At 48.0% G+C, this 12,588-nt stretch overlaps 1 protein-coding gene across 1 annotated transcript in view; it reads left to right on the top strand.

The window, feature by feature from the left end:
• The window catches only part of ADAMTS19 (ADAM metallopeptidase with thrombospondin type 1 motif 19), a 218,639-nt gene that overhangs the window by 139,261 nt on the left and 66,790 nt on the right, over nucleotides 1-12,588 (top strand). The window contains exons 12-13 of the mRNA XM_037064401.1: nucleotides 4,151-4,281; nucleotides 5,614-5,786. Coding sequence (XP_036920296.1) covers nucleotides 4,151-4,281; nucleotides 5,614-5,786 — 304 coding nt within the window. The remainder of the gene's footprint in view (nucleotides 1-4,150; nucleotides 4,282-5,613; nucleotides 5,787-12,588) is intronic.

Raw genomic sequence — 12,588 nt, 5'->3', positions numbered from 1 at the left:
GCACAAAAGTAGGATAATGTGTGTGCATTGGGCAAGCCTGACGGGTTGTGCTGACCAATGTATTGCTTGAATCACCAAACTGCACATTGCCCCTGACACACAAAAGCAGTCCTCAACAAAGGTACCCGAACATTTCCCCCCATTTCTTTGAATATCACATGGCCCATTCTCCTTAGTAATTCTTGAGCAATATAAAAGCTCTGTCTTTTTATGACCTGTACCTACATAGTTTTCTGCTATTATTTTTCATCTGATATTTATGAGAATAACTTGCACCCTCCAGGTCTCTAAACTCATCCAAAGTAAAATGTTTTATTTCCCAGTACTTGTGCTAATGACCTTCTGTTAGTGGCGCAGCTCTACTGCTCTAGGCACTGAAATAAGTAGCGAACTTCTCGGTTCCTCCGCCACGTGGGCCTCCTCACTTGTCCATCCGCTGCAGCTGTTGCAGAAATGGCTCCCCATTCCCTGCAGCGGGGTGCCACGGCATTAAATCCTTCGAATGGCCTGCAACCTCGCCCTGAACGCTGCTAGCTCCCTAGCTCCCTACGTTGCTAGCCCAGAAAGAAAGCCAGGGGTTTCGTTCTGAGCACCCTCCCACAATGTTGATCTAGTTGTGTAACTAGCTTGCCTACGGGCACACAGTTAAGTTGAGAAAGTACCTGCAGACTTTTATGATTCAAAATGGTTGTGAGTATAGGGATTTATCGGCTATTTACACTCAGCACTTTCCAAATTAAAAGCCGCTTGTTTTATTTCTTCTGTTCTCCTAAGCAACACTATCATCTGCGTTTACATTTATATTGAACAGAGGTTAAAGAGCCGATCAACAGTTTGGTAAAAACCAAGAAATATAGGTTTTTAACTTACAGTGTTTGCTGGGAATTGAGAGAGGGGAAAGGAAAGTTTTATACCAATTTTCCAGCATTTTAGACTGTTTTTGAAGGATTCTGTGTAATATAGTTTAGTTATTCATTTTCCTAAATTGAGATGCTTGAAATTACCATGGTCACTCTTTATTTCAAAAAGTGAAGACTGGAATATCCTCACAGTAACAAATTCGCGTACCTACGGAGTTTGCTGCCTTCTTTCTCACGCTCTTCTCTTCTCCAACGATGTGTGTGTAAGGAAGTTTGATTAGAACGTACGGTTTCCTTCGGCATCTTCATGGGCCCCTTCCCACTGGGTGTTTTCATGAGCCTCCTAGACGTGTCTGCATAGAAATTTGAGAGGCTAGAAATATGATCAATTTTTTAGATCGTGGATCTACCAGAAATAGTCTGTATTCACACATAGCCTCTTAACATTTCCCTAAACCAAGCTCAATTAGAAGATAACGACAAATTTTGACTGGTTTAAACCAGGCATAACATCTTTTTTGAAGCTAAAAACTCCAAATAGAACGAAAGATACTGCTAGAGAATGTATGGAAAACATCATCAGGATGGTGTTACATTCAAACTCATCAGAATTTGCTGTAGAATCATTGAAAGGCAACATTTAACACTTGCCTCCGTATCGAAGCACGGGGCCAGCAAGCAGACACCAAAGCAGGTCCTCGCAGCTGCCTCCTGGGAGAGGCTTCTCTGCAAGGTGGTGAACTCTAACCTTTTCTTTAGCCCTCACTGATTGGTGTATGCAGGTTTGGCGGGCAGATCTGCTTCCGTTTCTCCCTACCTGCCAGGCTCGTTCTAGTTGCACTGGTGTGCAGCCTGGATTTCGGTCTTTCCTGTAGCATATGTGGTCGGCTGCCACCTCCAGCCTGGCCTTTTGTGCCTGCCTGCTGCTCAGTGGGCAAGGAGCTACGGCATCCCCTCTGGGAAAACAAACACCTTTCCAATAGGCCCAACAAGTTGACCAGTCCGCGTTTGGCAGCTTTCACCTTGGATTCTGCGGCCCGTGAATGGCATGACACCATTTAATCCTTAAAACTGTGAGGTGTTTGCAAGTTTTCAGAGGGTCTGTTTTTGCCCTCTCTCGAAATTTCCAGACTGAATCTTTGTGCGAAATCTCAATGGTTTCATGACAGACAGCATATTCTATATCCGACTTGTTGAGGCTTCTTTTTTAAGCCCAGACTTAAAATTTCCTGACTCTAAAAGAAGCCGAAGTTAAAATTTGGCATGATTAGAGAAAATCTGCAGGAACTAATCACTTTATTGCATAGAAAAGCTTTGTCTGGGCTCAAGAAAAACTATGGAGCATGGTTTCTAAGCTTTCTCTTCTAAAAATAGCATGTAAGAACATATTCTCAGAAGAAATTGTAAAGAAACACAGATCAGTGAAGATCAGAATGAATAAAACTTGGGTTATGTATCTAGAAACTCATTACTAACATTGATATAATAATGCATCTCATTTATTTTTGTTATAGTTTCACCTTTATTGAATCTTTCGTATGGGCTGCGCGTCACGCTAAGCACTTTATTCAACCCCTGCAAAGAGTCTGTTGGATCAGTTGGATTGTCATTCGTATTTTGAAATGGGAAAATTGAGGATCAGAGCGTTTTCCCAAAATTCCTCATAGATCATGTTGCCCTTCGGTGCAGAAAATTGTTTGGGCCTGGGGAGGGTCAGTCTGCCCACCCCCTGTCATGGCACAGTCATGAATGTAATTTCTCCTCACCTTTACTTACTGTTCTCAACATGATTGTGCTCAATTAATTTTCACCTTGAATACGTTTGCCATGGCCCTAAGGAGAAGTTATAATGAGCTGCCTACTAGGTCGGCGAGCCAGTCCTCGGCGACCACGGAAACCACCTCTTTTCCTGCTTCGGTTTCCAGCTCATAAGAAGAGTCCATGAAAAAAAAAAGAGGCGCAGATTGGGGAAGTTCTCCTTTATTATTTGTTCAAATAAGTTTTCCACTCGTGGCTGTTCCTCTTCCCCTTCTGGTACCCCTATAATTCGGATGTTGGAACATTTAAAGATGTCCTGGAGGTTCCTAACACTCTCCTCATTTTTTTGAATTCTTGTTTCTTCCTTCTTTTCTGTTTGGTTGTGTTCTTTCTTCCTTCTGGTGCACTCTAAGCCCTTATTATATGAAATGTTAAAGGGACTTATCTAAGAAAAAGAAGATTGAAAATATGAACAGTGAAAGGACAGCAAACTCACAGTTATTAACAACCACACCTAAAACAAAAGCAAACCAAGAGGACAGCTAGATCAGGAGTGGAACCATAGAAATGGAGAACACATGGAGGGTTAGCAACAGGGGAGTGGGAGGAGGAGAAGGGGGGAAAAGGCACAGAAAATAGCATAGACGGTAGGTAGAAAATAGACGGGGGAGGGCAGGAATAGTAGGGGAAATACAGAAGCTAAAGAACTTGTGACACATGGACATAAACAAAAGGGGGAGAGTGGTGGGGGAGGGGTGTGTGGGTGGAGGGGAGTGAAGGGGGAATGGGACGACTGTAATGGCATCATCAATACAATACGTTTTTTAAAAAGGAGGCGCACTCCCTCCGCCTCTCTCACTGCTACCTGCCCTAGTGAGCAGACGCAAAGCTACAGAAAACGGAAGCGACAGAATTTCAAAGAGCCTAATTACCCACGTTTTTCAAATAAACAGTGTTCAGAGGAAATCTTGCTTGATTTTGATGGGACTGCTGTCAAAAAAAAAGAGAGAGAGAAAAGGCGTAAAGGAAAGTGCTAAAATTAAATAATACTTATTTTTTATTTATGAATCCCTGACATTTCAAATCAAAATGGCTAAATTTGCTAAAATTCTGTTTCCCTCTAGTTACAGGGCACTGATGTCTTATTTTCTGTCCTTAATGTGTGTGTCTCTGCTTTTTGGTTCGTCCCCTTTCCATTGCTACGTTTTTAGAGCATGTTCCTCTCCTGTCCTAACCTGCACAGTCCCCCGCCCACCCCTACCCCATCCCTGTCTCGAGAAGTGAGCTCTAGGGGCTGTTCGGTGAGGTCCATGTTCATGATGAGACCACTTGATCCGACAGGAGATGGGGGGGGGGGGGACCTGGCCATTGTGTTCCCACGACAATAAGCAAGGGCTGCCTGTGTGTTCATGGGGTTGGGGGCGGGGCTCCAGGAAACCCGATTTAATCACAATTCCCGTGACTCTGTAGGCCAGTGAATGATTTTCTGCTGTGCCCTGATTTGTTCACCTAAGACCTAACTTTTGGAATAGTGGTGTAAGGCTGGCGAGTGTACCAGCAGGACCTCCGCACCTGGACACGTGGCCGGAGAGTGGAGTGTGTGGAGCCCCTGCAGCCGCACCTGCAGCGCCGGGATCAGCCACCGAGAGCGCACGTGTCCCGGGTAAACGCCAGGCTCCTGGGTCGGGGGAGGGCCGCCTCTTCTTCCGTTCTGAAATGCAGATTTCACTGACAAACCGTGGCGGGAAGCAAAATATACCCCTTGCACCCTTACTCCACTTCGGGAAACTGAAGAGTCCGCCAAATTATTTATTTGACAAACTGATGACATGTGCATTTATTTATGTCATAAAAACTGCCTTTAAAAATAAACTCATTTATATTTGGAATCTAAAGAGCACAATAAACAAACCAAACAGAAACAGATACTGAGGTCAGACCAGTGGTGGCCAGAGAGGAGGGGAGCCGAGGGGGCTGGGCGATAAAGGTGAGGGGTTAAGAGGTGCGAACTGGTGATCACAAAATAGTCACGGGGACGAGAAGGGCAGCAGAGGCCTACAGCCGGTCACGCTCTAATACCGGGGTGTGGGGCCAGTGGGGCCCGGGACATCAGAGGGACCACTCTGAAAAGCACGTGATTGTCCAGCCACTACGGTGCCCCTCTGAAACTAATACAGAGGATTGTCGAATGTCAACTGTCATTGAAAATAAAACTTACAAAACAAAGAAAGAGAATGAGACCAATCCTTCTAAGAACAAACTCTTGAACCCTGCACAGAGTGGACTCTTGATTAAAGCCAACAGCATGGGTTGAGTGAGCAGGGAGATTCGTGTTCGGAAGAGTAAGTCGGCATTTAAAGGGCCCGTGGGAGGAGCAGGAAGAGGACAGGACTGCAGAAAGGGGAGGCATGGGAACAAAATCGGTGCCAGAAGAAGCTAAGAAAGTCGAGGAATAAAAGCGTGCTCAGCACAGGGCCAGGCGGGGAGCACAACAAGATCCTCCTGCTTGACCCTGTCAGCCCGAGAGTGGTCCCGGGCAGGGTGTGACAGAGTCACGTCAGCCTCACGCTCCAACTCAGGGCGTGGGCTCAGTGGCCCAACTCCTTCTCAAGCAATTTTACAGAGTTTGTGTGAAAACCTTAGAAGCATCTTCTTAATAATCCTTAGACACAAACCCCTTCCCGGGAGCCCTGGGCTTTCTGTGTCGCCCCAGCCCCGGCTGGTTACTCTTTTTAATTTTCACGGCAAGTTGGCTTTTATTTCATATGTATTCTGGAAGTTCAGTTGCTCAGAGGTTGGGAAAGATGCGTAGATTTTTTAAACAAAAATAAACATGGGTTTCCTACTCTTACTGGTCACTATTAACAAGCCCACATTTTCAGCAGTATATTAACATAAAAAAGTATACATTATTACTCTAATGCCTTTTAATGAAAAAAAGTGAGTAGTTAACCTAAAAAAAGATAAAATTGATTATTTGTACTATCTTTTCTAGGCTAGGCTCTGAAGCAAGGGACTGTAATGGTCCCAGAGAACAATACAAAGTGTGTGAGAATCCGCCTTGTCCTGCAGGTCTGCCTGGATTCAGAGACTGGCAATGTCAGGCCTCTGGTGTCAGAGCCTCGTCCCCAAAGCATGTGCTTCAGTGGCGAGCCGTCACGGATGAAGGTAGGAGCACCCGGACCCCGCGTCTGGGTGTGCCAGGCGTGTGCCACAAGAGCAGGAGGTGCATTCTAGGGACTCAAAGCTCCAGTTTTTCTGCTTTTCACTGAACATGAAACAGCCACAAGCACTTGCTGAGATGCACACTGAAAAATGTGGCGCTCTTCCCACACCCCCGTTAGAGGACTACTGTCAGAAAGAGCCAAAATCCTCGAGGCCGGCACGGGCGAGGAGGCCCTGGGTCTACCACTTTGTGGGTAGGAGTATAAAGCGGTCGGTTACACCTGCTGTGGAAAAAAGCACAGCAGTGTCGTAAATAACTGAATAGATGCCCGGGATGTGGTTTGGAAAGTGCAATCCTGTGCATTGACCCCAGAAAAAATGAAAATGTACAATCATGAAAGATCGTGGACACGCAGGTTTAAAGCAGCTTCATTTTCCGTGGCCCCAAACCGGAAACAACCAGAAAGGTTCTGAGAAGTCGATTGGTTGGGGAAACTGAGGTACATTCAGACCATGGGGCAGTCAGCTNGTGGGTAGGAGTATAAAGCGGTCGGTTACACCTGCTGTGGAAAAAAGCACAGCAGTGTCGTAAATAACTGAATAGATGCCCGGGATGTGGTTTGGAAAGTGCAATCCTGTGCATTGACCCCAGAAAAAATGAAAATGTACAATCATGAAAGATCGTGGACACGCAGGTTTAAAGCAGCTTCATTTTCCATGGCCCCAAACCGGAAACAACCAGAAAGGTTCTGAGAAGTTGATTGGTTGGGGAAACTGAGGTACATTCAGACCACGGGGCAGTCAGCTGCGATAAAAGGAACAAACTGCTGATACGTGCAGGGATATGTTTTTGTTTCAGAGCATTATGCTGGTTGAAACAGAAACTGTCCCTCAGGGTCACTACCAAGTGGTTACATTTATGTAATAGACTGAGACTCGGAAAACACCCAGGTTGGTGGGTGCCAGGAAGAGTGGATGGATGTTACTGTGAAGGGGTAGCGGGAGCTAGAGAGTCGCGCTGATGAAAAGTAGTTCAGGATACTGATTGTGGTCCTGGGTGTAAAACCTACACCTGTGACAAACGGCACAGACCTGGACACGCAGGGCACCAGCGTCAGCTCCCTGGGTGTGTGCTGGTATTACCAGCATGTGACTCCGGGGAGACTGGGTGAAAGGTACACGGGACCTCATGGTACTATTTTTGCAACTTCTTATAGGTCTTTAATCATGATAAGAATTTTTAAGAAAATTATATGCTACCCCCTGGCTGGTGGATTGAGTGCCAGCCTGGGAACCAGGGGTGTCACTGGTTCGATTCCCAGTCAGGGCACATGCCTGGGCTGTAGGCCAGGCCCCAGTGGGGGGCGTGTGAGAGGCAACCACACACTGATGTTCCCTCTCTCCCTCCCTTTCTCTCTCTCTAAAAATAAATCAAATCTTTTTTTTTAAAGAAAATTATATGTCGCCTTATTACTTAAGAATAATAACTTGTGCCCATGGTCCGTGAGCTGTGGGTTTGAGTTGCAGTAACCAAAAACGATGGTGAATTCTCTGTCTTAACTGACCATCACGCCCCTGGTCTCTCCTTTGGTTACTTCTCCCTCAGTCACTTTGGGCTGTATTTCATTTCGAGAGTACTGCTGGTAGTAGCCTGGATTCTGCCCTTGATCCATCTCAGGGCACCCATCTAATGAAGCCCATCCCACAGGCTGGGCATCTGAGCGGACAAGCACCAACGGGACCCACCAAACAGTAGGGTGCGTCATTCCGCCACACGGGGCAGGNCGTCAGCTCCCTGGGTGTGTGCTGGTATTACCAGCATGTGACTCCGGGGAGACTGGGTGAAAGGTACACGGGACCTCATGGTACTATTTTTGCAACTTCTTATAGGTCTTTAATCATGATAAGAATTTTTAAGAAAATTATATGCTACCCCCTGGCTGGTGGATTGAGTGCCAGCCTGGGAACCAGGGGGGTCACTGGTTCGATTCCCAGTCAGGGCACATGCCTGGGCTGTAGGCCAGGCCCCAGTGGGGGGCGTGTGAGAGGCAACCACACACTGATGTTCCCTCTCTCCCTCCCTTTCCCTCTCTCTAAAAATAAATCTTTTTTTCTAAAGAAAATTATATGTCGCCTTATTACTTAAGAATAATAACTTGTGCCCATGGTCCGTGGGCTGTGGGTTTGAGTTGCAGTAACCAAAAACGATGGTGAATTCTCTGTCTTAACTGACCATCACGCCCCTGGTCTCTCCTTTGGTTACTTCTTCCTCAGTCACTTTGGGCTGTATTTCATTTCGAGAGTACTGCTGGTAGTAGCCTGGATTCTGCCCTTGATCCATCTCAGGGCACCCATCTAATGAAGCCCGTCCCACAGGCTGGGCATCTGAGCGGACAAGCACCAACGGGACCCACCAAACAGTAGGGTGCGTCATTCCCCCACACGGGGCGGGAGGGGGAGCAGCCGTCAGACCATCCACTCCCTCCTCTTCTTGCTGGCAAACCTGTAAGTGTAGCTATCGCTGCAGCCATGCCCCCTGCTTTCGACTCTGCGGCACAGTTCTCATCTCATTTCTTCCGGGGGCCAGTGGCTCCCGCTGGGTCCCAGACGTCACCCCCACCTTCCCTTTCAGCTGGCTTCCTCATGATCCCTGTTTTCGCTTGTGTACTCAATCTTTCTCTCTGGTTTTGCACATTGGATTTCTAAACATAGTTAGGATTCCTCCAAGAAAAACTACAGACCCTCCTTCCATCCCACAGCCCCCTCCGGCCAGCGCACCTGCCATCTCCTCGTCACGAACGCACTTCTCAGAAGAGCCGCCTGGGGTGCAGCCCTCTGTTTCCTCACTTTTCCATCTGGGTTTCGCTGGCACAAATCACACCAGTGCCGTCAAGGACTTGCACGGACACTAGCCCTCACAAGTGGTTTCCAGTCCTTTTTATACTTGACCTGTCAAATACATTCGAATGGCTGGCGACCCCTGGGTTCTTGAAACACGCGTGTGCCTTTACTCCCATGACACAGCCCTCTGGCCCTACTGCATCTCCGGTGTGTTCTCGAGAGCCCAGAGCGGTTCTGTTTGCACTCTCCACTTTCTCCCTAGGGCATCGCATCTCATCCAGGGCCTTTACGCGCACAAATAATGCGAGAAGTTGTATCTTCAGCCACATTTTCCCTTTGACTCCACACATTATTTGTACGGCTTCCTCTTTGACATTTCTGCTTGGGTATTTGCAAGTTGAGGACTAAATTCACGATTTTAACCCTTCCAGTCTGCATCCATTCTGATCCTCCTCGGAGCCTCCTCTTGCATCAGCTTTTCAGGCGCAGGAGCCAGAGATGTGTCATTCTTAACATGTCTGTCTTCCTCCCCTGCTCACCCAGCCCATCACCGGGTCCCTTCCGTTTTACTTCCCGAGTATCTCCCAGCTCGGCCTCCCCTCTCACTGTTCTACACATCAGTGTCCAGAGCCTCTCGCTGGGCTAGTCTAGCGACTCTGCTGCTGCCTCAACTCACGCTTCGTGGGGCCGCCTAGAGGTCTTTGCACAAAATGCAGCTCTGATCACTTGACTCTCCCACGTCAAGTAGTTCATAGGCGTCCCGTAGCTCTTCAGGTGAAGACCAAGCTCTTACAACACGACAGGCACAGACTGTCCTTAACCTGCCCCCTTCTGTGGGGTCCCACCTCACCTAAAATCCGACCCCTTTCACCAGGCTCCAGCACTGGTCTTGTTTCACTGCCTCGCACGGGTCGCATTCTCTTCCCCAACACGGTCTCCAAACATACTGTTTCTTCGGTTGAAAAGAAAGAAGAGTACAGTCTTCTCCTTACACAATCCTCTTTTCCTTATTCCCCACCCGAGGGCATGTTTGTTGATTTTAGAGAGAAGGGGGAGAGAGAATGCAACACTGATGTGTGAGAGAAACATTGATCAGTTGCCCCCCATATGTGCCCTGACCGAGGATCGAACCTGAAACCTAAGTATGTGCCCTGACCAGGAATCGAATCCACAACCTTTTGGGGTACCAGACGATGCTCCGATCCGCTGAGCCACCGGGCCAGGGCCACAGTCCTCGTCATAACTGGTTATGCTGTCTTTCCAGACCCTTAGACCAAAAACCTTAGAATCATCAAATTTCCTTTCTTTCCATTTTACTTTACATTCAAAATATTGGTGAGGTCACATTAGCCCGATCCTTACAGTGCAGCCAGAGCCTCGTCATTTCCAGCGTCTCCAGAACTGCCACCCGGCACCACAGTCGTTCACCAGGTGACGGCAGTCGCCTTCGAACTGGTCCTGACCCCTGTGTCCTTACCCTGCCCTCACTCCGAGCATGGCAGCTAGAGTGACGCATTTAAGACACCAATCGTGTCACGTTAGTCTTCCTTTCAGAACCCCCTGGTGCCTTCCCGGCTCACTGAGAGAGTCCCGGTCCGAGGTTCTTCTAATGGCCTGTGAGAGCCGCCCCCTCCCTGGCTTTCCGTTACTCCCCAGCTTCGCCCCTGCCGCCCCTTCGCCACACGCTTCCACCCGGACTGGCGCCCTTGCTCTTTCCAAGTAAGTCAGCCGCCCTCCGGGAAGTAGTTGGTTTCGTGCTGAAACACTGTCCCCACGTGTCAGTGTGATCCATTCCCTCCCCTCCTTCAGGCCTGTTCTTAAATGGTCACTCAGTGCCTTCCTTTTCCCTTTTTTATTCTCTTGTTTGTTATAGAGCTTATTATTTGCCATAAAACTTCTGTGTCTTCTTTGTTTATTACATGCCCCCCGAATGCTAGTTCTGAGAACAGGGCTTCTTGTCATCCTTCGTGCAGGCTGCATCTTTAGACAGGGCACAGCCCCTGAAGAGAGCAGTCACTGAATGAATACTAGGTGAATAAAGGATGTGTCTGATGGGAATTTTCTAATGGTGCGTCCTGGCCCCTCTAGTTGTCTCGCCAAACATTCTCCTGGGATAACCTTCCTTAGTCACTAGGTTTTGTTTATCATCTATATGCTGATGGGACCCAGCTCGCCCTGCCCTGCTTGCTCACCCCGCCCTGCTCACCCCGCTGTTGCATGGTGTCTCCACCCCAAACCCCATTCATCTCCAGCTCCAGGTGCCCCGAGCTGAGCACCCCCTGTTTCCTTCCTTTCTCCCTCAGTCCACCTCCTCTCACAGGGCCTCTCCCGGAGAACGAAGCCATGACCAATCTCACTACCAAGCTACGTTGCGAACCTCCCTCGATCTCCATCCAGCTGTAATCGACCAGCCAAGCCCACTTGTCCAAACCTCTCTACCCCCAGCATCTTCCATCAGGGCGGCACCAAACCTGCCCCCGGTTCCTTTGCTTCCTCACCAGCCTCTGACTGTCCTCTCAGCCTCTGCCAGGCCCCGCCCCTCACGTCAGCCAGGTTGGCCTCTGGGAAGGCTGGATTTGGGAGGCACTTTGCCAAGTGATGCTCTGCCGTGAGACCTGTTGCTCTGGGACTCTGTCACCTGGCGTCTCAGACCGTCCCTGGGCCCCCCACCCCCTTCGACCTCTGTCATCCCGTGCCAGCCTCCGCACAGGCAGGAATTACTTTCCCACCCTCCCCCCATGCATCATGCCCTCTTCTTTCCGGGCTCGTAAACATGCTAGTTTCTGGGCATAATACCTTTTCTTTTGTAAGCTTTGGTCTCTCTCTCCCCACTTATTTACCTTGAAAACCTCTACCAATTTTTTGGATTAAGCTCATGTCACGCTTTCTAGAAAAAAGAGTCACCCTGATCCTTCCAACTGGGTATGTGCCTCTCCCAGGGACCCCACAAACACCCTGCAGCAGCAGGCTTTAACTCTGTTCTCTCCATGGTCTGTGCCCGCCGCCCCGTCTGGCTGCTATGAAGCCTCCGGTGAATGGCTGTTGCATACACTGGAAGTACATAAGCCGCATCTTTTCACTGTAAAAATGTAATCAAGATGACTATTCAGATCATTGTCTGGTCGTTTGAGGGTTAATTCTGTCTCTGCCTCTAACCAACTGCAATTTGATAACATTGAATTCCTGGGAAGCCTACTTCCTCACTCCTGTGTGAACTAAGAGATGAGAAATGGGTTCCCTTCCAAGTACAAAATCCAGAATTGGGTGGGGGGTCCATCTGAAACCATCAATATATCGAAAATCACAATTACATACGTTCCTAGCTCTTTTTTTAAAGATTTTATTTATCTATCTTTAGAGAGGAATGGAAGGAGAGAAGGAGAGAAGTATCAATGTATGGTTGCCTCTCGTGAGTCCCCTCCCGGGAACTGGCCTCCAACCCAGGCATGTGCCCTGACTGGGAATCGAACCCCAATCCTTTGGTTCACAGGCCCGCACTCAATCCACTGAGCTACACCAGCCAGGGCAAGTTCCTAACTCTTATAAAGTAACATGTATCCCCACAATAATCCATGATAGGTATTTGTGTAATTAGCAGATCAGCATTTTTGATCATGAATTTCTTACAAGGGAGACATCAATCAAACACAGCAGTCTGTAGGATGAATAAAACACACAATAGTCTTTATGTATTAGAGCACTATGGAGGAAGTTGAAATATATAATTCTTTTTAAAAGCCCAAGTCTTCATAATATATGACACCTTGAAGTGCAAGTGGCTGTTTCTGTTAGCCTCATGGACTACATGACCTTCGGCTAGGAGAAGGAAGGGTAGGGTACCCATGCAGTGGTGAACATTTATTTTTAGAGGAAAAAAGGTGCATGGCTTTACGTTCAGGTATTTTGCATGCTCTGTGCTGAAACTTGGCTGAAATCCATATTTCATGCATATCTTGGAAAGGGT

This window comes from Sturnira hondurensis, unplaced genomic scaffold (genome assembly GCF_014824575.4).
Source record: "Sturnira hondurensis isolate 20B ecotype Veracruz unplaced genomic scaffold, ASM1482457v3 Scaffold0015262, whole genome shotgun sequence".
Classification (NCBI taxonomy): domain Eukaryota; kingdom Metazoa; phylum Chordata; class Mammalia; order Chiroptera; family Phyllostomidae; genus Sturnira; species Sturnira hondurensis.
This window is presented reverse-complemented; position numbering and strand designations above follow the sequence as displayed.